At 34.8% G+C, this 26,326-nt stretch overlaps 1 protein-coding gene across 1 annotated transcript in view; it reads right to left on the bottom strand.

Annotated features, from left to right (window-relative positions):
- Positions 1-3,241: 3,241 nt before the first annotated feature.
- Positions 3,242-26,326, bottom strand: part of LOC145691965 (protein takeout-like) — a 91,753-nt gene continuing 68,668 nt past the window's right edge. The window contains exons 5-7 of the mRNA XM_081767262.1: positions 23,771-23,914; positions 20,289-20,454; positions 3,242-4,048 (exon numbers count right to left, since the gene is read on the bottom strand). Of these exons, the coding sequence (XP_081623388.1) occupies positions 20,300-20,454; positions 23,771-23,914 (299 nt within the window). The 3' untranslated portion in view covers positions 3,242-4,048; positions 20,289-20,299. The remainder of the gene's footprint in view (positions 4,049-20,288; positions 20,455-23,770; positions 23,915-26,326) is intronic.

Raw genomic sequence — 26,326 nt, 5'->3', positions numbered from 1 at the left:
TTGTACTTTGAAGATAATGCCACAATTCCTTTCCTGTTTTCACATTTGCCTTACCGTTTTCGATTTATAGGGGTGACCATGAACTTTTCAATTAATTTTTTGTTTACATTTTGACCCTTCGCCATTTTGCATATGATTGTTGTAGAGAGTCGAAACTTGCTGCATTTTCTTTCATTCTACAACAACTTTCAAATGATGTGCCACTTAACCCCCCTTGCCATTTGAAAATTTTGAGTTGGACCCCTTCTGGGGCCCTGTGGGGGATCCTGGAACAAAGTTTTTACCCCAAAAAGTTTGTCGTTGAAAATGGTGTAATACTGGCCGAGTTTTCGACTTACCCAACCGTTTTCGAACAAATCACTCAGTTTAAACTACTCTGCCAGGTAATTTTTTTTGTAGTTCTTACATTACAAAATATGTTGTAACTCACGATATTCCGCCCGGTTGCACGTATAACTTTGGGATTCGTCTAGTTATAACATGTCAAAAGCAAACACAATTCTCTCGTTCGGATCTCAGCGGAGCCACTGCATGACCCTTCCTTGTCAGAAGGAGAACTCCCTCGCAGCTAAGCGGTTAGCGTACGCGCCTTTGGCGTGGGAGACCCGGGTTCGATTCCAGGCGGGAGCTTATGTGGTTCGGATTCCACGTTAATCAGTAGGTCCACGTCTCATATAGCCTCGCTGCTGAACGGGACGCTAAACTAAAATCAACTCAACCCTTGTCAGAAGGAACTTCATTTGAATCAACGCAAGATATTTAATATTGTATCCTATGCAGTGGTATATTTAAGGGGGTGACTTCTGGGCTCAAGCACTCACCGAAATTTTATATATATGTAGAAGTTTCACATTTCCAGGAATAAAGTTAGCAAAGTGCCCCTCCCGATTCTAAATCGTAAAAACCCTATTGATTCTATGAAATGGAAAACTGAACTAAAGTTCAGCGATGTTATGCAACAACCAGCCAACCCACAAAATTTGAAAAATGAGTTAACCCAGCTGGAGGGTTCGAACATTTGTAGGGAACACACTAAAAAATTCTTATAACGCGTTTGGGATCGGTCTCCCATCTATGAAGAGAAAAGTCAACCCACATACGGTAATATTTTATGGGGTCGAGAGACCTACCTATAACTGTGATTTCCCCAAAACTGACTCGATGTGGATTGAATGGTTGTTGCTTAACTCCGCCCAATTACACACAAATATTATTATTTTATTCTGTACGGTAGAGTTTAGTAGATTTATGCATATGTTTAAGTATCAGACTTATATTCTAGAATATATTATGGACCAGACCCACTTAGGGAAAAGAAACAGCTACTCTGAATATCTCCCGAGAGTATATACCTAAAATAAACAGGTTACCACTAATAGAAATACATAATTCTACAAAGAAACTTATTACTTTGTGTTATGGAAATTATTTTATAGCATATTAGCATTGAAAGATGCCTTTAACGCTAAAACTAAACTTCTAGAGATGAGCCTTCGCACCTTCCCAACAATGCGTGGAGGAATCCCTGTCTATCGAGCTGGTGAGGCTCAGGCAGAAGGGTCTCCAAGTGTTTCTAACCTACCATTTAGTTACCAAAATGTTGAAGTATTGACTTTATTTTATAAGAAACCAAAGATAAATAATATGTACGGTAGAAAACAGGATAGGCCCGTCCTCAGAGCCTCATAGTACGCTTTTCCAATGTTCGTTCGATCTTCTTCTCTGCGGGCATCCAGGGTAGAAGCTTATATATAGTGGTAGAATGTACGTACTGTAGCAGACTTGAAGCTGTGCTTATAAGCAAAATTGATGTCTAGCAATCGCACACCTCTTGGCAAAGTGGCATCCAATATGAATAAGAATAACGTCTTCTAGCTTGAAGCTGAAGATGAACAATTAGAGAGCTCAATTGTAATTGAGTATATCACTTATAGCCTATGACTATATGTTCCCGCTAATAATCACGTAATTTGTTAATGATTCTCCCGTTTCCCGTATTTATAACATATGAAGAATACTGATGAAAGTAAAATAATAATCTGCCTGATATGCCTCTCGCATAAATGACTCCAAAGTCTAACAGAAAAAGAAAAGCTATGTAAAAATGTACTTAAAATGTATAATTGCCTGTTTATATTATTTTGTATTGACATGGATGTTTACAATAATGTATAAAACGTTGATCAAATATATTTCTTACAGTACCTACACTCTTACCCTAGGTAGTCTAGTAGAAGTTGTAGACATATATTTTTCATTCATATGAACTTCACTTGACAAGTTATATGCTCCTAACTTAAGATTAGATAAAGTGTTTAAAAGTATTAATATTTTAACCATGACTTACTCTTTATATATCAGATGGAGAGGGAAGAGGTTACAGTATTTATGATGTACGTTTAATAGAGATATCGTGACTTAGCTGGACCACAATTGAAATATAATGAGCGCATTATTAATATTACAGTTTCGAGATATAGGTCGAGTACATGGTACCAAGTACTGTGTACAACAGCATAGAGCACCCACCACTTCTTATCTTCCACATTCAAGTTTCGGGTTGCTGGATTGGCCTCAACCTTCATACTTCTTTACTTTGTTTTGATAGCCACTAAAAGAATCTAATATGTTATGACCTTATGATTCCCTCTCTAGAATTATCCATAGACTTTTTTCACATAACTATGTGTGGTAAAATTTGTGGTCATTGTAAATTTCCAAATCCACAGTGTTAACACATAGATACTATGCTATATTTGCAATATAAATACAAGAACAAACTCAGTTATTGGTTCAAGAGCACAGACAATCAAGACAAGAGCTCAGCACAAGTGGTGTCTACATCAATCATTATAATGGAATTTTATTGGTTAAAGAGAGTTACACGGTTTCTTTGATGCCAACTAGTAAAGCTATAGTGGTGTTTCGTATACTACATCATGTAGTTTTTCTGAAGAATTGTCCATGAACAATTATCTGCGTGTAGTTGAATCCGGAAACCTACCACTACTTGATATGAAATACCCCCATTACAAATTGCATATGCAGTCACAACAGAAAATCTCGGTTTCATTACGTAAACAATGTGGAGTCTGGAATAATACGTTGTACTTATAAATAACCGAAAGAGATGCAACAGACCATCTTATTCTCTACATAGGTATGGTGGTATGGTGGAAAACAATACTCATTTATTCTAGAAAAAATAAATATTTTATTCACAAAATACAATTTTGCACTTTCACACTTTTGTTCAATACTCTCTAACTTGAACACTGAACAATGTTTGCATAACGTTTATGCATTGAGCTGCATTTAAAACATAAATGTTTATAATGATGTATTACATTTGTAAAAAAGTCAACAAACAATTTAACAAAACAATATATAAAAATGTGTTTAAAAATATCACAATTTTCTGAAACATTGAGGAAAAGGTTTCATTCTGAGAAACGAAAAGACTCCATGAGAAGAACTTACTTCCGTACACGGTATCATGACCTCGTAGATACCCAAATAGAGTAAAATAGAATAAAGTAGAGTATTTTAAAACAGAATGGAATAGAGAAGAGGAGAGAAAGGTAGAATACATCACGATAATTGACTACATTGGGTTACTTTATTTGAAGTGAATACCACATACGGAAGTTTACTCCATGAAATTTTAAATGACATTAATAAAATTACAAAAAAAATATGAGAGAATGACATTTATCATATAAAACACTTACAAAAGCATTGTTTGTCAGGTAAAATATTAATTTAGACTTCAATTTTAAATGACATAAGAAAATGATATACAGAAAAATAACATATTTGTTTCTTTTATGAAATTACAAGAAGTCTGCAACGAAATTCATTACATTATTATCACAATTTGTAAAACTTACAAATTTGAAGAAAATTACAGAAACTTATTCTTAGAAGTCTATGATGGCAGGATCAACCCAATTCACCTGATGATACTTCCGAATCTTCTAGTACCTATATATCGCTGGTGATGGAAAAGCGTAGAACCAAAGCCACAGCAATTAAGAAAATGAAAATCCTTTAAAAGAAGTTAAGATACATTAATTCAGTATCATATATAATAATGTATTTTTTTTTATGAAAGTAATAAGTTCTACCTTGCGAATTTAATGATCTACTAAATCTCCTACTGTTACACAAGTAAATTGCTGGCGATAGAGATGGTGCAATCTCCTAAGGCTCGGCCAACTTTAAGAATGAAAATTATGTTAATCACATGTTTAGAATACATCTGTAAAGAGAGCTTTCAAGTAACTATTATTATTTTTTTTTTTTTTATGAAGGAAGGTTAATATTTCTTTACAGATAATTGGTTGGGCTAAATGATAAAGAACATTTTTAACTCCCTATTTATTTGTTTAAAGAGAATTGGATGAGTTAAGTATCAACAATGACTTTAAGTAACTCGTTATTTCTTTAAGAGCCATAAGGCGAACTAACTAATAAATATAACTTTTAAGTAACATGTTGCTTACTCGAGAATGACATTACAGGTTACGCTATAACGAAAACTTTTAAGGAACTTAGTATTTCCTTAAAGATCATAAGACGTACTAAATAATAAACATGAATTTTAAGTGACTTGTTATTTCTTTAAAGATCATTGGTTGGGCTAACAATAAAGATAACGTTTAAGAAACTTTTTTATTTCTTTAAAGTTCATTGTATGGGTTACGTTCTAAAAATAGTTTTAAGTAACTTGTTATTTATTTAAAGGTCATAAGATGGGATAAATTATTAAGATAATTATAGTAATTGTTATTTCTGTAGTGATTGTTGAATAGGCTAAGTGATAAGATAACTGTTAGGTAGCTTCTTAATATTGGGTGGCTAAGTGGACGTTTTAGAGATCATTCGGCGGCTAAGTGGACGTTTACATCCGAAGAGAGGAAAATAAGACTGGGATGACATCGGATATTTGGATATACATACATATATATATATATATATATATATATATATATATATATATATATATATATATATGACGACAAATGGCATATGACTACTTCGTAAGGAATATCTAAGAAAAAGGGCATAACGTCCAGAAAGTCCATAAGTAATATTAAAATATTCATGTAAAATATATATCTTTCATTGGACAAAATAATTGTTTTAGATGACCTATGGAAGGAAATATCAAAAACATAATAGATTGCTCGTTGTGCACAAAAATGGGATATTAAAACCATTATTGTATCTTTAGTTTACTTATTGATTGTAACATAGCCTACACTAAGATTTCACAATATCTAGATCTCACAAAAGAGATATCTCATTTTAATTATTTGTCTGTTTCATTAGCTTACCAAATTCTCATCTAAGCATTACAATTGTCAAAAAATGCATGCATTGTCAAGTACCAGAGGTATACAGCACGAATTTTCTATACGAAATACAAAATCATATAATAGGATATATCATGTGTAAAAACATGACAAGGTACATTGTAATTATGTACAGGTTTTATCACACCAGGCATATACTTAAATATCTGTTACCAACTCTTCACTTGATGAATCATTTAAATATTCATTAATGATGTAATAGCACATTTCAGCAATTACATTAAATAATGTCTTACCAAGAATGGAAACATAAGTCATATTATTCAAGTAGAGAGGATGCTTATTATTCAAACTGACACAATTCATATACACGGTTTTTCTTATTCATATTTTTGATGTATCATAAATATCATTTACCTTGTCTTCTGTTATGGTTATGAACGTTTTTGTTAATGATAAAATAATGTCTATTTTTCACGTCTTTTTCAGAAAAAGAATGAAGTTTTCACAAAAAGAATAGATTTATAAATGTATAAGCTGGGAAGTGTTAAAGTTTTTGTTTGTATGAAAATCCTTTTATATGTCGATTTTGTGGGTAATCCAAAAATTACACAGCCACACAAAAAAGAATAAATGTTCTGTGCATCTAAAATACAGAATGCAAATTTTCAAAATCATCAGCAAAATCGATCGTGTTAATTTTTTGTTATGGGTGATTTTGGATAGGGAGGATACACGTAACACAACTATTTACAATTTAAAAAAAAAATGTTCTGTGCGCCAGGACACAGGGTATGATTTTTTTTTTTTTTTTACGTAAAATCAAATTTCAAAATCCCAGGATGATTGACTGCTAATTTTGTTTTATGGGCGAAACACGTGTGTCCTTCCTATAACAATCGAAGTTTTTCGCCGATAAAAATGGAATTGACAATGTGAATCGTCATGGAATTTTGAAATTTAGATTCTGTGTAAAATTATACAGCGAATCCATACCTTGGGACCCATTCCTTGTGGTCCGCTGCACAGAACATCTGTTATGATGTATGGCTCTGTTACGCGTATAATCCCTACCCAAAATCGCTGAAGTTCTACCGTCGAAGTGAATACCTAAAAACAGTCCCAGGCCAGAACTGCATCTACGTCAAAAATTTGATCGAGATCGGTCCTTCGGTTCAAGAGATTAAGAGTCACAAACATAGTCACTTTCAATTTGGATCTGAATGTTTTTGTTCACAGACACAGCCATTAATATATAGATAATAATAATAATAATAATAATAATAATAATAATAATAATAATAATAATAATAATAATAATAATAATAATAATAATAATAATAGTACAATTCATTAACATATCGCATATTCTGATTTTTGTATTTTTTTTTTCAAAAGTGAAGATTCCAAACCGTAATTCTAATGCAATCCCTTCTTTCATTTAGCAATTTAGTGATTAAGATTCACCTCAAACCGTAGTTGAAACTTTAAGTGCTTAAATACTTATCGCAGGACTTATAATAGCAATATCCAAAATCATGTAGCATAAACGAATACTAAGTAATGATATCATTTTTATTTCCAAAAATCTTATCTCTAAAAGTAGCTATTAGACTTGAGGTTCAGAAAAAAATCTAAATAGTTATTTGTTAATACACTTCCATACATAGGAGCACTAATGTTGGGCTTGTAGCAGTAATATAGCAACAAGAGGGGTTTTTCTCCACAAAACCTTGTGTAGAAGTGAATATTTTAGTTTGAGATCAAAGTAAAATTGTCATTTATATTAATAGCCTCTTATACGTAGAAATACTACGTTGCAATATTAAGGAATACTAACTAGCAACTAATGACTCGCTAACTAACAACAACTTATCAATCGCTACTTTAATTTCTTAACTTTTAATACTTATGAACAATAACGCAGTGATCCTAGCATTAAGCAGCATTAATGATTAACGAAATTTTAAGTTTACACAGTTATTTTGTATAAATGAGTATTGTAGAGTGGGTCATATTTAGAATCTCCACTTTAATTTGTTTATAACTCCGTATGTAGGAGTACTAAAGATGTGCTTATTGCACTAACCAGCAATAAGGTAGCAATGTCAATATTTCCTGGATAAACGTTCGGTTCGACAAGGAGTGAGTAATTGTCTTCATCAATAAGAAGAAAAAAAAAAAGATGTTGAGGAAATTCTAAGAGTAAAGTTTCTTGCCTTATCGGCACTCGAGTATACACTGAAAGGTAGAAAAATGTGTTACATTGCAAACAAAACCTCTTTTTGACAATCCCATTTTCTTTGAACGTCCAAGGGTTATTATTAGGATGGAGCGGTTTGCACTTTCGTTGGAAATTCGTTGACGGCTAGTGCGGAATAGGTGTCATTAGTGGCAGTGATCTTACTGATTTTTTATTGTTTTGGACAACAGCTTATCCTGCCCTAACGGACTTAAAGTTTTTTAATTGTTGGGTTAGGCAACACGCACAATACCAATGGCAGGAAAGCTACTTGTGGACGTTTTTAGAGTTACCTGATGGCTATAATAAAATTATTTTATTAAAAGAAACTTGTAGCAATGCCAGTAAATAATTTTAAAACTTTATGAGTCAAAGTACAGCCATACTAGTTCAGTTATTGGAATTAATGTCCAGATTTTGTTTGGAATGCCATGTTAACGATAATTATAGGCATAGTCCTTGATATAACACGATTTTCTTTGTGCAACTCTTCGCTTATTTTGCTCTGTACGCAAAATAACCTAGAACTCACCACTTGGAAGTGGTTGCACATCGAGTTCCGCCCACCCGCCCACCCAGTAACCACACATTGACATTTGACCTTAGGTCACGCAGTTCTTCTTGGTCTCGAAGCAGGGCATTCTTGTTCTAGACTTCAGTTTGGCTCTAACGTAGATATGTCTTGCGTTCTGGCCGCACTTTTTCGACGCTGCCTCGGACCCAGCTTCACTGTGCGTTCCACAACTTGACTATGGCAAGGGAATATTGTTGTTAGAGTAACTGAAGTTCGGAGGTTTTCTTCAAGCTATTGATCCGTTATGTCTCGTGTGATTGGCGGCTCTGTTAGACATTTAGGCCAATTAATCATGTCGTAGTAATTTTCAGCTCTAAAGTTTAATTTCGGAACAATGATGTCATATGCGCGGCTTGATCTCGGAGTTTTCTGGCTGCGGCACTTTTTTATCTTTCTGCAGCCTAACGTTCGAATGTGCAGATTTTCATCTGCTGTCATTGCTATCAGCAGGTTTTTATGATGAGCGTAGTATCCGTTTGTTTGTAGGACAGAAGGAACAATGTGTTGTAGATTTTCTGGCAGAAAACGTGATACCTTAACTGTGAAGATATGTGTATTTAGACACATAACGAAATATTTTGTTTTGAACTATGGGACATTTTATTTTAAAAATCATTACAGTGAAAAACATAATTATTCAATTAATGTTAAATCACTTTTCGATTTTTTTTTTCTAAGTTCATTTGCCTTTCCTACTAGGAAGTCTTCCTCCTGTCTGTTATTTCTTTCTTACACTTGTAATTTCTCAATTAATAAAAACAACAGATTGTTTCCCCGTCCACATTCCTACCATCATCTTACCTTGGTTAATCTACGAGCAGGCACTGTTTCATCAAGACGGAAAACATAGTTAATGACCGAGGATATGAACCCGGAAGGGACGCTAAACAAAACGATCGAGAGACTTTTAGAAGAGGCAATCGATATGGAATTAGAGACGAGTTAAGATGTAGAACGTGAATTTCATTTTCAAGCTTACGACAAATTTAGAGAAACAGGTAGATAGAAAGGTCGTGTGAGGCAATCTTAAGTTCTAAATTATAAAACTAGGTCAGTATCTTGCAAATATTGTGAACATAAATATGTATGCGCAAATGTGTTCTCTAACGTAAGACATGGTGAAATATGTGTCTTCTGACAGTTACCCAACCTGACTTGTTTATAAAGTTTACAAATTAAATATGTTTATAATACCAATAGTAGAGTTAAGCTTAGAAAATCCACTTACATTTAATTTTAACTGTTTAGCGGTGTAAAAGTATGTGGACTTACTATACCACTTTTTCACATATTTACTTGCATACGACATATTGTAAGTAAATATACATTTATGCGTACTCTCTAAATACAACAAAATATTAATAAAAGAACATAATACCGTTCAGAATAAAGAATTTTAAAGATTCCTCTGGACATAACAGTAACAATATATGGTGATAAGAACTAACTTACCTTTGAAATCGTAATATAGTAATAGAGTTCACTTTTCTTTGTGTTTGTACATAAATTCCCGGAATATTTCCATTTTTGGGAATCTTCCCGGGAATTTTCCAAGGGAATATTCCCGAAAAATATCTACCCGGAAATTTACCCATCACTAGGTGTGGCATGACCCAAGTATTCTGAACCGGGCTCCGATAGAACTATGATATGCTTTTCTATAACCTCTCGTGTTTGTAGTTTGCCGTTAATTTTTTCTTGCACAAGAGTTGCATTATTTTTCTCCGTCGAAGTAGATACCTGTAATCGCCCGGCCTAGGTGAGCCTTTTCTTTCTGGATCTTCTCACCCAGTTTATCTTTTCATCTTCGTACCTTAGATCTGTCAACAACAAGATTTTTGTACACTGGCGTTATGAGTCTCGCGTCCTGAAGTACGGCAGGAGCGATCAAAGCAACCTGTCTGTCTGAAGGTCCAGTTCTAAATGCTGCCTCCACTGTATTTTGAAGAGAGATGCGCTTTAGGCCATGTTTTCTTCTTGGTCGCGCCTCGAAGTCATATCCCGGCGTGTTTTCCGATTCAACAGATTCGCTGGATTCCCCTGACGACGCCAGTATCTTTGACTTGTGCCTATGCCTAATCGAACTAGTTGATGGACTTGTTGCAACACTTCCAGCGTCTTTCTTGGTTGTCTGCCCTTTAAATCTGTTCACTTTACGGGAAAACATCTTTGACAGAGATTTGCTTGTTCGGACGTCAATGTTACCAATGCTCATTTTCCGTGATGTTCTCTGGTCCAAAGAAAACTTGAATCCTCGTTTTGGAATCTTGGTTGTCCTCTCACAGTTGCAATCTTTGGCGCTTTTACATTTGCAAAACGCACTATCAAAAAGAGACTTTTGCGCGTGTACAACAAAACCTGCACGAAGTGTTGCTTCTTGTCCTTGTCGACTGAAATGTTTTTCCTTGTTGCGACACTTATTATAAAATGTTTTCAGCATGTCAAAAACTCTCTTTTCTGAAACCATAGGAACGCTTGCTTTAAGCCAAATATGTACAACTCTTTGCCCAACTAGTTTACAAATGTCAATCACTGGTACTTTAGTTACACTTTCGTCACCACTTAAACCACTTCGAAACCATTGATAATATCGCATAACGTCAGCGTACGTGAGTAACTGCACTTCACTCATTTCATTTTGAGTGCCAAATAAGCCTCGTTTCACACTTTTCCACGTTGGTCTGCTACGATGCTTTTTCTTCATCTTGCTTTGCATTGGTTCTGAACTTGGAAACCAAAGTATACAAATATATATATCTGAATCGTATCGAACTAACAAGGGACATCACCCAATTATCCGGCTCCGATTTCAATGAAATTTTTCTAGCTGATAGAGGACATATATGTATTATTTGTGATGACAGAAATTTTTGCCATGGTGCATGTTTTCTATTTTTTTTATATAATTTTTAAGAGTTGTGATGTGGTTATTAGAGATTACTGCAGAAGTTTCTTACTAACCTTTGTAAACGGAGCGTTAATGAAAGAACAACCATATAGATACATATAAGGCCTAGGGGGAAGTTGTATGGTAGGTATAATCTTGACGGCAGCCATCTTGAAATCCGCCATTTTGAATTAAGGTCAAGTATTCTTAAATGGGAATAGGGCAATATGATACATAAATCGGGCTATAATTTAATCAGGAAGACAATGGTGAAGTTAGTTTTAAGATACGCTCATTTGGGGAAAAGTTACAGTCATGTTAATTCTTTATACTTACTACGTGCGTAAGTCCCTTACTTCCGCTTCTAACCCGCGTATTAATGATAATAAGTGGATAAATGCTTCAGTAATACATATTATGCCTAGAGGGGAGTGTATCCTTGACGGCAGCCATCTTGAAATCCGCCATTTTAAATTAAAGTGAAGATTTGAAAAATGAAAACCATAGCATGTGACACCTCATTTTAATGGCAAATTTTCTGAAAAAGTCAATGGTATGTGTATTTTTGTTCTATAGTTAATCAGTATGAATTTAGCACTGCTTCTATTGTGCACAAAATGTCCATTATTCGATCCTTCAAATTGGCAAGACTCCTAATTTTCACCGCATGTTTTAAGATTCCAACTGGCACTTTGCAATTGTTGCCATGGCTCATGTTTTACAAATTTATTACATTTTCTAAGAGTTCCGATTTGGCAGTTCGTGAATAGTGTTGGGATAAGCATCCAGCAATCTTTCTGAGTTTTGAAGACTTGCCATGTAATTATTTATTTCCTATGCCATGTAATTATTTATATCCTATACCTGCCCTTCAAAAACTCGTTTACTGACATGAATCATCGCACAACGAAACAACTCCAACTTTGCACTCAGGTAATGGATAGTAGATGAGACGAGAAATCAAATGAAAATTCACTTCAAAAAGGAAAACGAAATACGATTGTTGTGTAAATCAAGGGTCTTTTGTTTTGTTTTATATTTATTTATTTATTCTATATTTATTTATTTATTTATTTTCTATGGCATTTTTTTAGCTAGTCATACAGAAAGTCATTCGTTTTATAGCGATTGATGTCAATGATTCATGTTTGTAAGATTCATAATCAGTATTGATCACGAACTCAATTAAGTTACACTTCTATAAACAAGTTACGTGTTTTCATATTATTCATGGTACAAACAATATTTTGGGAACAGTTATATTATGTCTCTTTGATATTTTCTATCATTGCTGCTGTTCCTTTAAAGCTGTATTTATTAAAAATATTTTATTGTTTGTCGTTTGCGCAACATGTAGGATACATTTCCTGATAATTTTGTGTTCGTATAACACCAATTTGTTATAATTTCATTTGTATTTCTTTACGTCACATTGGTCAATAGGCTTCTCATGTCTTCTGGTTTGAAATAAATAATTACAAATAGAGTCTTCAAAATTCAGAAAGATTGCTGGATGCTTATCCCAACAATATTCACGAACTGACAAATTGCAACTCTACAAAACTATAATAAATTTAGAAAACATGAGCCACGGCAACAATTTCAAAGTGCCAGTTGGAATCTTAAAACATTCGGTGAAAATTAGGAGTGTTGCCAATTTGAAAGATCGAATAATGAACGTTTGGTGTACATTAGAAGTAGTCCTAAACTCATACTGGTTAACTATAGAACAAAAATACTCATACCATTGGCTTTATGGGGAAATTTGCTATTAAAATGAGATGTCACATGCTATGGTTTTCATTTTTCAAAGTTCACTTTAATTCAAAATGGCGGATTTCAAGATGGCTGCTGTCAAGTATACCCCTATCGTATCACTTCCCTCTAGGCATAATATGTATTACTGAAGCTTTTATCCACTTATTATCATTAATACGCGGGTTAGAATCGGAGGTAAGGGACTTTCGCAAGTAGTAAGTGAACAATTGAATGACTGTAACTTTTCCCCAAATCAGTGTATCTCAAAACTAGCTTCATCATTGTCTTTCTGATTAAATTATAGCCCGAAATTATGTATCATATTACCCTATTCCCATTTTAAAAACTTGACCTTAATTCAAAATGGCGGATTTCAAGATGGCTGCCGTCAAGGTTATACCTACCATACAACTTCCCTTTAGGCCTTATATGTATCTACATGGTTGTTCTTTCATTACGCTCCGTTTACAAAGGTTAGTAAGGGACTTCTGCAGTAATCTCTAATAACCACATCATAACTCTTAAAAATTATTAAAAAAATAGAAAACATGCACCATGGCAAAAATTTCTGTCATCACAAATAATACAATATGTCCTCTATCAGCTACAAGAATTTCATTGAAATCGGAGCCGGACAATTGGGTGATGTCCCTTGTAACAAGACTGTAACTTTAGGTACAATGCACAAACTATCTGTCTTAACAGAAATAGTAGCGAACTAAAACCGTTGAAGCTTAAGCTACAATAAACTTGCCTGCTGGATTGCTTGGCCGAAGTACGCAATATTTATACCACCGCCAAACTTCGAATATTCTAGAAACGTCGGCGCTGGCTCTGGAGGCGTGCGGGGTGTGCGCGAATCTTCTGAACGGAGTCGGACGTTGCTACGACGCTCGAAGATCGTGGCCAAAGTAAGCAATCACGAAGTTGTGTAGCCTGCCGCTAGATGCCATTTGCTGTCGGTGTACATAACAAGCTAAGAGTTGCCAAAAACAAATCGTGTTATATCAAGAGCTATGCCTATAATCATCGTTAACGTGGCATTCCAAACAAAATCTGGACATTAATTCCAATAACTGAGCTAATATGGCTGTACTTTGACTCAAACATTTTAAAATTGTTTACTGGCATTGCTACAAGTTTCTTTTAATAAAATAATTGCGTTATAGCCATCAGGTAATTCCAAAAACGACCACAAGTAGCTTTCCTGTCATTGGTGTTGTGCGTGTTGCTTAACCAAACACTTAAAAATTTAAAATCCGCTGCGGCAGGATAAAGTGTTGTCCATTTCTTTTTAATTCATTGAGGTCGGTGCCATTAATGGCACCTTTTCCGCACTAGCCTTCATCGAATTTCCAACAAAAATGCAGAACGCTCCACCCTAGTTATTATACTAAAACATTATATTTTTATTTTTGTAGTTTAACGTCCAATGGTTGTGCTCCGTGATTAAAAGAGTCAGGTTTAAGAGTGGCAATAAGGCAAACAGTGGAATAAAGTAAGTAGGTAGAAACTGCAGAATCCCAAGAAATCTCGCGGATACGTTGTTTGTCCACCACTTGGGGCGGGATCCAACAGGAGACGCCAAGTACCAGAAGTAAGCGCTCTACCATAAGCTTTTACATTCTTTGAGCACCATTATATATGTTCCAGAGAGGGTAAGAGCATCTGACTGTGCACTAATATGTTAGTCAAGGGTACCGATCCTGGGGGGTCCGTGCCCCCCAAAGCTGATGTTGGCCCCCTATTGTATTTACGAATATACATTATTTGGCCTAATTTGAATGCAATTTGTTTTAAAATCCTCATACATATAGTTTCTGCATCTGAATGGGCACCCCCAAATTTACAGAGAAATCGGCGCCCTTGATGTTAGTGGTAATAGTGCAATAAATAAAATAGCTCCTGATCCAGTATCACGTTAGGTCCACTTGCGGTCTACTTCTAGTTTTTGAGATTCACTTCCGGTGTATCACCTGTCTTGGAATTATGAATTAAGTACAATGACGGTTAAAGTTTCGTACTTGGTAAGGAACTAGGATTAGCCTTTTCTTAAGACCAAAGTGCGAAAATTGAACATTTTCAAGCAGTGTTCACGACCTTAGGGGATGATTTCGTTTTTAAAATCGTGGTTTGCTGTGAGTGATGTAGAATCTTCATTTCCTTCACAACTTTCATTTATAATAAACACTGTAGAAAGAATACTTAGTTCCATGAAAGATGAAAAGAAAAACATAATTCTTGAGGAAAGTTGATTTTGTTATGAAAGTTATAAATGTTGTTTCATGCACACAATCTAATTGCTGAAAAAACTGGTAATATTTTAAGCAAATTATGTGTTTGTAGATCTTCTTTGTGTTTATGAAGGAAAACTTTACCAAATGTAACTCTATTATTCACGACAAAACTGTCATATATATACAAGTAGATAGGAGCATTTGAAAGTACGTTTCACTTAGCAATAATTACATATTTAGCAATAATTACAATGTAGAATAGTAGCGTCTAAGTAGAAGTCATAGGAACGTTCAAAAAATCAAAGATGTGAGAAGAGTAATACATAGACGGGTCTTTGTAGCTATGTAACATCAGTTTCTGTTTAACTGAATATGAAGGAAGCTAGCATCACATTGAAATATGACGCCATTGACAATAAACCGTTTTTTTCTGGCATGTAGTGACATCTAACAAGGAAGGGTCACGCAGTGGCTGCGCTGAGATCCGAACGAGACAATTGTGTTTGTATTTGATATGTTACAACTAGATGAATCACAAAGTTATACGCTCCACCGGGCAGGATATCGTGAGTTACAACATATTTTGTAATGTAAAAGCTACGAAAAAATTACCATGTAAAATAATTTGAAACGGGCCATTTGTTCGGAAACGATTGGGTAAATGCAAAACTCGGTGAACACGTGTCCCATAATTTTCAAGAAAGCACTTCTGGGGCTAAAAATGTTTGGCCCAGGGTCTTCCGCAGGGTCCCAGACGGGGTCCAACTCGAAAGTTTCAAATGGCAAAGGGGGTTAAGTAGCACATCGTTTGAAAGCTGTTGTTAAATGAAAGAAGATGGAGCAAGTCTCGACTCTACGATAACCTTGTGCAAAATGGCGGAGGGTCAAAATATAAACAAAAGCTTAATTGAAAAATCTATGGCCACCTTGAATTGTGTTTAGTTTTCTATTTAGTTTTGAAAAAAACACTACTAATATGCTTTGAAATGCAATGAAGTGTCTAGTTTAACGTCCCACGTTTATGTACCAAGGCATGATGAGCAGACAATGATGATGAGAACTAACTAAAATGGTGGAATGAAGAAAGTCTGAGAAAACGGAAAAACCCTGAGAAACCCCACGCACACGGTGTTTGTTCATCAAAATAGCTCACATGGCGAAATATGACACCTGTATTTCTTGAAAACGAGCAATATCTAAAGAAAATGCCAACAACCAACTCAGAAAACGACATCCTGTAGCTATATGCTACAGAGGCAGATTGACTCATACGGATTGCATAAACTACTGGGAACACGTTCACTCCAGCGGCATTTTTACTGAAGCCAAGAAATTCAAGTGAAGATGTAATGATTTGACCCTTCTTTTCTACATTCGATAAAAAAATCATGTAGTACTTGTGCAAGACTCTTGCGCAAGAGTCTTGGTTTTGGTCTTGGTCTTGCACCCCTTGGTCTTGGTCTTGGTCTTGGTGTTGCATGCAAGACTCTTGCAAAAACTGCAAGACCAAGACTCTTGAGCTCATCACTAAAAGTAAGCATTCATGTTTCGCAATGAAACAATACAGCAAGCATAATTATAGTTTTATATACTTTAAACTTCATTTTGTTCTACAGAATTAGCGAAACAAAAGTTTTAGATTGAATAATAACACAAATTACCTGTTTTCAGGCCATGTGAAAGTTCCTCCTCGCACTTTACTTTTTGATTCATTTAAACACATGTTCATTAATCTAACTAGCTTTTAACCTATTCCAAATTCGGTAAGACTGTTCACAATGTTTTCAGGTCTTTTTGAAATCAACAAATAATTCAGCGGTTCGGGGGAAGGTAATGATAAGCACCACTTCCGATGCAATTTTGTTACTAAGTGAAATGGGTTCGGGTTGGATTAGAAAACAGTATGTAGGTTGTTTAACCACGGGAATGTACCTGCTGATGGCAGGGAAAGCTTGCTTTGTGTGTGTCATTACATTGCATTGTATGGGAAAATTGAACTTTGTTTTCAGCTTACTCAAAAGTTAAAAATTGTCGCTTGATAATTTCTTCCTCAGAGCCGCTCAATTGATCAACTTCTTCTGCTAAAATTAACTCACCAGAAATTTCGTTTATTCTCAGGCGCTTATATTGCTTTAATCTCTTTATAGCAATTTCTATTTATCCTCGGTCACACTTTGGAATATACGATTCTATTGTAAGCATTTCACTTTCTTTACGCATATTACATTTGCGTGTTGAGTAATCTGTCAAAGAAATCTTTCAGTCTGTTTGAGAATTGTGCCGTCCGTTTTCTTTAATATATACATTCCAAGTTAACAGTTTTCCAAGTGAAATGCATACAGTAGAATCGTATATTCCAAAGTGTCACCGAGAATAAATAGAAATTGCTATAAAGAGATCCATGTTTCAGAAACCTGCGGTACTTCTGCAGCAATTTTTATAGAGGTAGTTGATGAGTACTTCAAGTTATATGCTCGTAACCAAATTGACTCTATAAAAAATGTTGCGTGAGTACCTTAGGGTTCTGAAACATGGAGTTTTGGACAGGCCATATATTAGTTCTTATGTGAAGTCTTGACCCTAGTACGGTAAGTTCCATAATTTTGGAGCTATGGATCTCTAAACTTCATTTCTTCATGTTTTCGGCCGCCTATAACTTCGAAATGAAGTATTTGTGCACCGAGGTTGGTCTATACCTTCCGTCTTATCTTCATATCATGAATCACCTGCCAAACGTTGTCGGTGTTGTTTTGAAACACCCTATATAAAAAGGATCGAAAATGAAGAATATTAGTGTCGAATTTATAGTCTTCGAGGTCGTTGAGTGAATACTGACACTTCAGATACCATTTACGACCAAATTCAGCCCGTAACTTGGGGGAGGGGAAGATACATAAAAATGATCAAAAAAATGACCAAATATTAGTGTAGAATCCATACGTTTTGGGATTGCTAAAGTGAACGGTGATAGTTCTGATCCCATTTAAATGCAAATTCAATACCGCGACTTGGGAAGGGGAAGGAAGGATATATATATAAATTATCGAAAATGACCATTATTATCAATGTTGAATCCATGGTTTTCGAGGTTATTGAGATGAGCAGTGACATTTCCGATGCCGTGCGTTGCAACATGGGGGAGGAGGAGATATATAATTTTATTGAAAATGACCGATATTAGTGCCGAATCCATAGTTTTAGGGGTGTCTAAGATAAACAGTGACACTTCTGATGTCGTTTAAATCCAAATTCAGCCCGCAACTTGGGGAGGAGGAGGCGAGAGAAATATAAAAAATCATCGAAAATGAAGGATATCAGAGAGCGCTTTAGTAATAGTAAAATGTGACTGACTAACAAAACATATTATTATTTTTAAAATTTAACCCAAGGAAGTGGGTAATTGATACTAGTAATTCATATTCACAAATGAGACTGATTTTGTACAGTTATTTCAAATAACTTCGAGTTTGATGAGTTTACAGAAAAGATATAGACAGTTGACTCGTTTTCAGTTTTAGATCAAATTATTCTAAAATATTAAGAGTTTTGGTTATAATAATTATTGTTTTAATTTTTTTCTCTTTTTTAGTGAATATTGATAAACATATCATCATAACAACTATTCTGCCATTATTGGCAGATTACTTGCTGCAACTGAGAAACTTCGATGTACGGTGCTCCTCAGCTAGTCTCTTCGTTTTAACATAGCAATTTTCTGTTTTAATACTGTACCCTCCTTCAACTACAGTCTCCTTCGCTCCTTCCCTCTTTCCTTCCACCATACCCTCTAGCACTGCTTCCTCAGCCAATATCCCAACCAGTTTCTCTTTCTCTTCTTATCAACATCTAAAATTCTTTTTTTTTTTCTCCTATTGCTAATATTTCTAACACCTTCTCATTCGTTTTCCGTTCAACTCAGCTAATTCTCTCCTTTTTCTCCATGTTCATGTTTCGAAAGTCTGCAATTTTTTCATCGCTTTTGCGTAGTGTCCATGTTTCTGCCCCATATAGTACATATTGGAATCAGTAAAACAAAATCTCAATATTTAATTGGAAGTTTGTTTAACGCAAGAATTAGCTAATCATGGTTGAAAAGAAAAATCTGACGCCTTTAGAATGTAAAAATAATTTTGCAGTTCATGGTATCTCAATAATCTGTGCCGTCTTGATTTTCTTTCATGTGCCTCAGGGGTAGCCTTCCCAGTTTGGGAACCACTGGAGTCTTGGGTCTGTTAGAAAATGTAAAAAGATTACGAAATGTTATGATTTATCTTATAAGTAGTGAAGCGTGGACAACCATTAAAAAAATAAAAGTCATCGTCTACATTTAGAAACATACATTGTATTTCTGTTATTATTGGCAGATTGTAGAATTTATTATCCCGTATGTCCAGAGTAAAATTTACCTATGAAAAGTATAAGATCGTTTGAAAGCAAGACTTGCAAGACTCTTGCAAGCAAGACCAACACCAAGAGCAAGACTGAGTGTGCAAGACCAAGACCAATACCAAAGGTTCCAATGCAAGACCAAGACCAAGACTGGATGTGCAAGGCCAAAGACCAAGACCACTCCGGTCTTGGTCTTGTTCTTGCATTTGCTCATCACTAGTTACTTTCAAAGTTTTACGTCCCACGTTTATACAATGTACCCGTCCTTTACGTAGACATATGTAACAGTCCGTTAAAGTGTGAGTATATATTTTTGCGGAGCCCTTTAACACACGCATACATAGTGTACATATATATATATGTATGTATCGGTAGTTCATCTAAAACTGGACAAGATTACGCATTTGAATGTCGAATATCATGTGATGTCGAGGAAATCGACAATAGTATTTTTCTTGTACTAAAAGGTATGTAGTTCAATGTCAAACTAAAGCTTTATTATACTAGAACATATTGTCTATTTATTTATGCATTTTTTACGTAAAATACAGTGTTAAGTACCATGTTTTATATGTTGATGTTTATTACTTCCTAACTGTGATACACATATTTTAACAATGACACACATTTTAAAGTTCTTTCTAAACATAAAAGTACAACAAACCACTGACAAAAATACTGTCATTTTCATAGAATGGTCTTTTTAGTACATGGCAGTTTGACTTTTGTAATATCAAAATAAACTAACATTTTATTTATATGGCAGTAATTTGCCAGGATAATTGCAAACGTTTTGTTGAATAGCAACGTATTATTTCTTGTAGCATTTCATTCGTTAAGGGAATGTATACCGTACCTTATTAAATCATTTCCTTATACTTACATCTTTCATCCTTATTCTGGAAACATAGCTGCATACGGTGCCTTCGTGAACACCCGACTAGCTACATCTTGAATAATCGCACGGAACACTTCAATAAAGACCCATTTGTACTCTGCCCATAGTGAGTTGATGTTTGAGTTTACAAATGCGTTGGCCAATTCTTCACCTATCAATGAGAAAAATATACCTTTAACTATACGGTTCAGAAGATGTAAACTGAATACATAAACGAAATAAAGAATAAAATATAGTATGAATAGTAATGTTCAATGAAGGCGCGCATGAGATTGACCCGGATAGACCCAGTGTGACAACAGAGCAACATCATACATATGGAGAAAGTGTATGAAACGTCTTATAGAATTCTTTAAGAAACACACAACTCATTCTCAACCTCTCTTTAAATCTATAGTATTCTTTGTTTCTTGTTGGGTGCGTCTGTTTGTGTGTCCCCTCCTGCCTTCCAGCTTGTTGATTATGCATGCTTTTTGTTTCACTTCATATGCAATTTCAGGGACAGCATTGACTTTTCAAATCTTCAATAATAATAATAATAATAATAATAATAATAATAATAATAATAATAATAATAATAATAATAATAATATCACTATTATATTGATATTTATTAAAATTTTTAATAGGTAGATATCTTGAATAGGGATAGGATACAATATTAAACAAGTAATGTATATGAATTTTGCTAAAGCTAGATTCAAATGGTAATTACAAATAATCCTTTATTCATAATTTCACAGTAGAGTTCCGTCAGTGGCTTATGCCTCCTTGCTCACTTTCCACACCCCCCGGAGGTTCCCTCAGATTTGGAAACTACTGCTCCATAACAATATTGATAATTAGTGTTAAACTGCAATGTTTTGACGCTGAAGGACAATTTTCTATCTTGTGTTCTTTTAACAACGAAGAAAACAAGATCATCGAAATAGGGACGTTATTTGAAGCTACTAGAAAAATAATTGTGCCCTAAATATTGATATACTGAAACTCGGAGATATTGGTTGATTTTCTTGCCGTCTTTCCTTTAAGCGAAAGCTGAAATGACGCTATTTTGCGAAAAAGTCCAATGTTTAGTATATGAATTGTCTGTACGTATGGTTCCAGGTTCTTGTTCAAGTGAGGATAAATACAAATACAAAATACTACCCTAGTAAGAGAGACAACTTGCAAACTGCTTACTGTAAGCTTGAATTGCTAGTCGGCCAAGCTTGCATACGTCTTGGTTGGAAAACGTGCATGCATGCTGCAAGCTGGATTCCAGTAACGAAGTTACATGGGGACAACCTTGCACTGAGTGTTCCATTCAAGCTTGATGCAAGCGTTTTACAAGACAAGTCAAGTCAATATACAATGAACGGCCAGTGATACTATGACGCTCTCTAAAGGGTACCTAAAGCATCGCTTGCAAGTACAATGAAATGCAGATTGTATGAAAGCATGCGTTTGAAGTGCAAACGTAAAAAGCCAAAAGCCAAGAACTCGCCAACTGGCCGAAAACGTTCTTGCTAGTAGGGTAAGACATGACAAAATGCCAAAATCAGAAGACATTTAGAAGACATCGAGAATTTAGACTTTACATAAAGGGTTTTGAAGAAAATAAGTGAATAATTCCTCTATCACTAATGATTTCTTTATTAAACTATCAACGATGTTCTTGTACAGTAAATTTTACGATTGATTGAGGAAATACGAAACAAACAGTAAAGTGTTGTACAATCTTAAAGAATGAAATTATGGATATAAAGTCCATTACGAAAACTAAAAACACTGTATAAGCAAATTGTAAGATTAAAGAGCAAATAAAAAAAATACAAAGTGTATCTGGAACGTAATATATAAATTTTGTAATGTGAATATTAGTGAATATTAGCGTGTAAGGGCCGCTTCGTTTCCTGAATCCATCGAGTGGAGCTTATCTTATTCTTTTGCGCTTAGTTCCAATTCTTTTTCCAATAAGGTGGAATCTGATAGCTGAAATAGCGTTATACATTGGAGTTTTCCCAGGTGCTGTAAAATAACACGTGAAATCACAGATTGACGTCTTTTTCTCGTAAAGATAACAATGGCACGTCCCTAGCAGATACCTTCCATACAGCTCAATGTTACCACATCAGCATATCTCGAATGTATAAATCGGCATATATGCGGTTTGTAGAGAGATTCTGTAGGTTACAACAACACGCTAAACGTCGGCGCAAATGAGAAAACACACAAGGGAACTATGATAGAAAGCAAATTAAACAGTTGTCTATTCAGTGGTGAAGATTGGGCACAGGTGGTCTTCAATAGAAGAGAATTACAGCCAATAGAATCCTTCGATTAATGCCGATCGGATAGAAAATTCGAGCTACCACCTAGGTAGTGCCAGTAACATTCTGAACTTGTGCACTGTTCTGAGAGTTTATGCGTTTGACTAGTGATACGAACCGAATTCTACCCTTGATGGAGTTAGCAGTCAGAGTGGAACATCAATGATATGTGTCATTCAAGGAGAGAGCTATGGAAATTCATAGCCAGTAAAAATCTTGTATTCGCGTACGTATCATGGGCTCAGGACCAAAAGGTGTGCAAAATATTGCATATAAGAATGAGTCTTATACATAAAAGATGTACAAGGATAATCAGCAATACACCGCATATGTGCGATATCGTCCCAAAGGAGTCTTTCGCAACGGCAAGCCAAAACTATTAGTCTTGTTCTATTTACAAGCTACCAGCAAATCTAATGCATATCTTCTGTTACGTAATACCTAGTGTCCAGTTGAGGAGATAATAACTTCATCAGACTAGAATATCAACACAAGACAATACGATTATAATCACCACAGAAGCGATTAAGAAATTTAAAAAAATCATTACATTTATTAGATATGAACAATCGAGTTATTTCAGCTATTAACATGTTCGTTTATACGAAGGATAGAACACATAAGAAGAAATTCGTTAACTCACAAAGTACTTTAGATCACGAGCATGCAGTTCCCACATTAAACATTATTCTCAAAGACCAAAAGTAAGTCTTATGTAAGTACAAAGAAGATAAGGTGTGTCACCGTGATAAATATCTGAATGGAAAAGACAAATATGTTGATAACAAAACTGCAAAACAACGAATTTCCCTGGACGAAACTGGAAATTGTTGTGGTTCAATGGACAAGAAAACCATCTATTGTAAAACGAAACTATTGAATAATACCAAAAATTGACGGGAATAATATGAACTCTTTCTTTATATTAAAATTATATATAATTAAACTTTTGTTATAATTTAATAGTTAAATTATTACGAACACTCGTTCTCCAATAATCTTAAATCTACTCTAAAAATCCTGCGGTGAAATTTTGTCTTCAAGAAACAGAATGACTCAAAAGTAAAATATAAAATGATATGCTGCACCAATATCTTAAATCTTAAATACTGTTATACTTCTAATTTAGTGTTAAATAATTAAAATGTAATTTACCTCCTCCGCCACCAAGAAGGTTGCCAAAGTAAATGTATTTGCTCTGTTCATCAAAATCCACGTCCACTTTCGTAACGTTCATGTATTCGATTCCATTTCGAAGCGTTGGTTCGCCGCTGATACCACAGTAGAAGTTAATGGCCTCTGGTCAAAATAGAAAGAAATAATCCAATTGTATAATTAAATATTGTATTCTCTTAATGGACAATCTAAACAACTAAAGTAATAATTGTATTTAGTGTCAAACAATATTTCAAAATAAATAAATGAATAAATATGAACATTACTAGGTATGTAATATTTAAGTAGCAATTATCGACTTTCCCTCATATCGAGTCCGGCAGTCTTTTGTGTACAAGGGGAACATTTCCCATCGTTAATTTTTCAAATTGTTTGAGAACCATGCTTTGAATTTGTGTCATATATCAGTATAGTCTTAATTCTTATAGAATTAATTGAATTTTCTTTAGTTACAGTTATATCTGTCATACCATTTCGCTAAGCTCCTCAAATTCTAACACACAATTACTATTTATTGTTTTTAGATAAATGCGGTTCTATCACACTTAAAGAATCCCGGGAGTTTGAAAAGACAAGTAAAACCTGCATCGAGTATTAAGCCAAATACTTTTATGGAAATTGTAGTGTGTGAAAATAATGAGATTAGTATATTTAACACGTAATTATAATAGATTTACGGTGTATTATAGGAACCGGACCAAAATCAGGTGTAACGTCAAGGAATGCGATTTACAGACTAAGGACGAACTCAAAATTAGAAATAGTAGATAAAACCCTAGCAGTGCACAGTTGCGAGTGGGCAGAAAGATTAGATTTGTGTGGTGTAGTGTTGAACAGAAACAGACATCAGAAGATAATTTATCGAAATATATGGCACGACTGACGTAACAAATGTAGCCGTGGTTTTTCCTGTCTCCTAGTGTCATTTCCCAACTTTGGAAATGCTTAATATAGTTGATATACCTGAACTGTACAAGCAATACAAGGATATTACCTTACACAATCAGAAATATCAAAGTAGATACGGCAATGGAGTGGTTGGAAATTATTACTGATAAACATAACCTGTTTGCCATGAAAAATGACGATTTAACATCCATTCAGTAACAGATTAGGTCTTCTACCTCTAGTGATTGGTGATTTGCTACTTTCTACTTATAATAATGCCTTACCTAAAAGAGGACAGATCGAGAACGAAATGCTTCATAAGGTTCAAATGACCAAATTTAATGATCAGCGTTCTCCCCTTATCTTGGTCTTATAGGGACACTCTTGGCACGCACAGAAAAGAGTCATTTAAAATTTTATTTTATTATTTTATGTCCTGGAAATTTTTACTTCTTATCAATTTTCAGTAACCTCAAAGACATGGTTGGATGTCGCTTACAGAAATGATATTAGCATTTTATCTACTCTCGAGTGGGATACAATCATATTGTTCCTATTTACAGTTATATTTCCAACACTGTTGCAAAATTATGAATCCTTTGTCGATCCCTGTTTACTTCAAACCGAAAAACAGGCGTTATGATGCCAACTAAAAACATTGTATCGAATCTCTTAGAAAGTATACTCACTTAGCTTATCTTTGTCTCTTACCTCAAATTCCATGTTCGATCGTTTGGTTGAATTGGAATTTAGCGTCACTTTCTGTATATAAGGCATGAATCTAAAGGTTAGAGTGAGATTAGAATCTCATGACGCACTACCAGCAATTTAACCTTTTCGCTGAACTCACGCACGCTAACCAAATTGTCACAAGGGAGCTCTCAAGTCCGTATTCGGTACCACAATAATTTTGTATGAAATTATTAATTTGTTGTGGAATATGGAAATATTTGAAACAAATGTCCGATGCTAATTACGACATTGCAGAATAACATGCCATTTCATCTTTAAGGAATGAGACTTATTTAAGTTCTTTTTATCTTCCCCCGCATTCTCTGATTGGATATTATTTTCCTAAGAAACTACGAATCCATTACCGATTTCGGGACTCTTCAATTATAACACCAAATATTATGATGTTAATTAAAAATTATTTTATATTATATTTTATTTTATATGGTTCTGTAATTCTATCAGTTTCATTAAATGTAGCGTACACTTCCAGTCTAATCTCACGCATATATCGAAAGAGATATTAAAGGGTTAGAGGACAAGGGGTGAATCTAACGCATTTGAAAGAAAAATATATTTATAATACTATATATAAAGGTAACCAAGAAAGTTTTGTTGCTTTTTGTCGCGGTATCTGTTCAATTGGCTCTCACATCGTGAGTTGAATGCGAATGGAGATAGGGCGAAAGTCAGTTGTTGGTGTCGGTGTATACAACATACTACCTAGTTCTGGCAGTTAAGTTACACAGTGAACTCGCGTAAGGAGATAGCGAACATGGGACATCCACAGAGCGTCATAAGAGTTTGTATGCTGTACGATTTTAAACTGGGGTCAAATGCCGCTGCAGCGGAGCAGGTGAGATGCCAGGCCTTTGCTGAGAGTGTCGTGACAGTGCAGCGGTGGATTAACAATTT

This window comes from Thermobia domestica, chromosome 8 (genome assembly GCF_964235325.1).
Source record: "Thermobia domestica chromosome 8, izTheDome1.hap1.1, whole genome shotgun sequence".
Taxonomy (NCBI): domain Eukaryota; kingdom Metazoa; phylum Arthropoda; class Insecta; order Zygentoma; family Lepismatidae; genus Thermobia; species Thermobia domestica.
The sequence above is the reverse complement of the archived record's forward strand: the minus strand, read 5'-3'. Positions and strand labels throughout refer to the sequence as shown.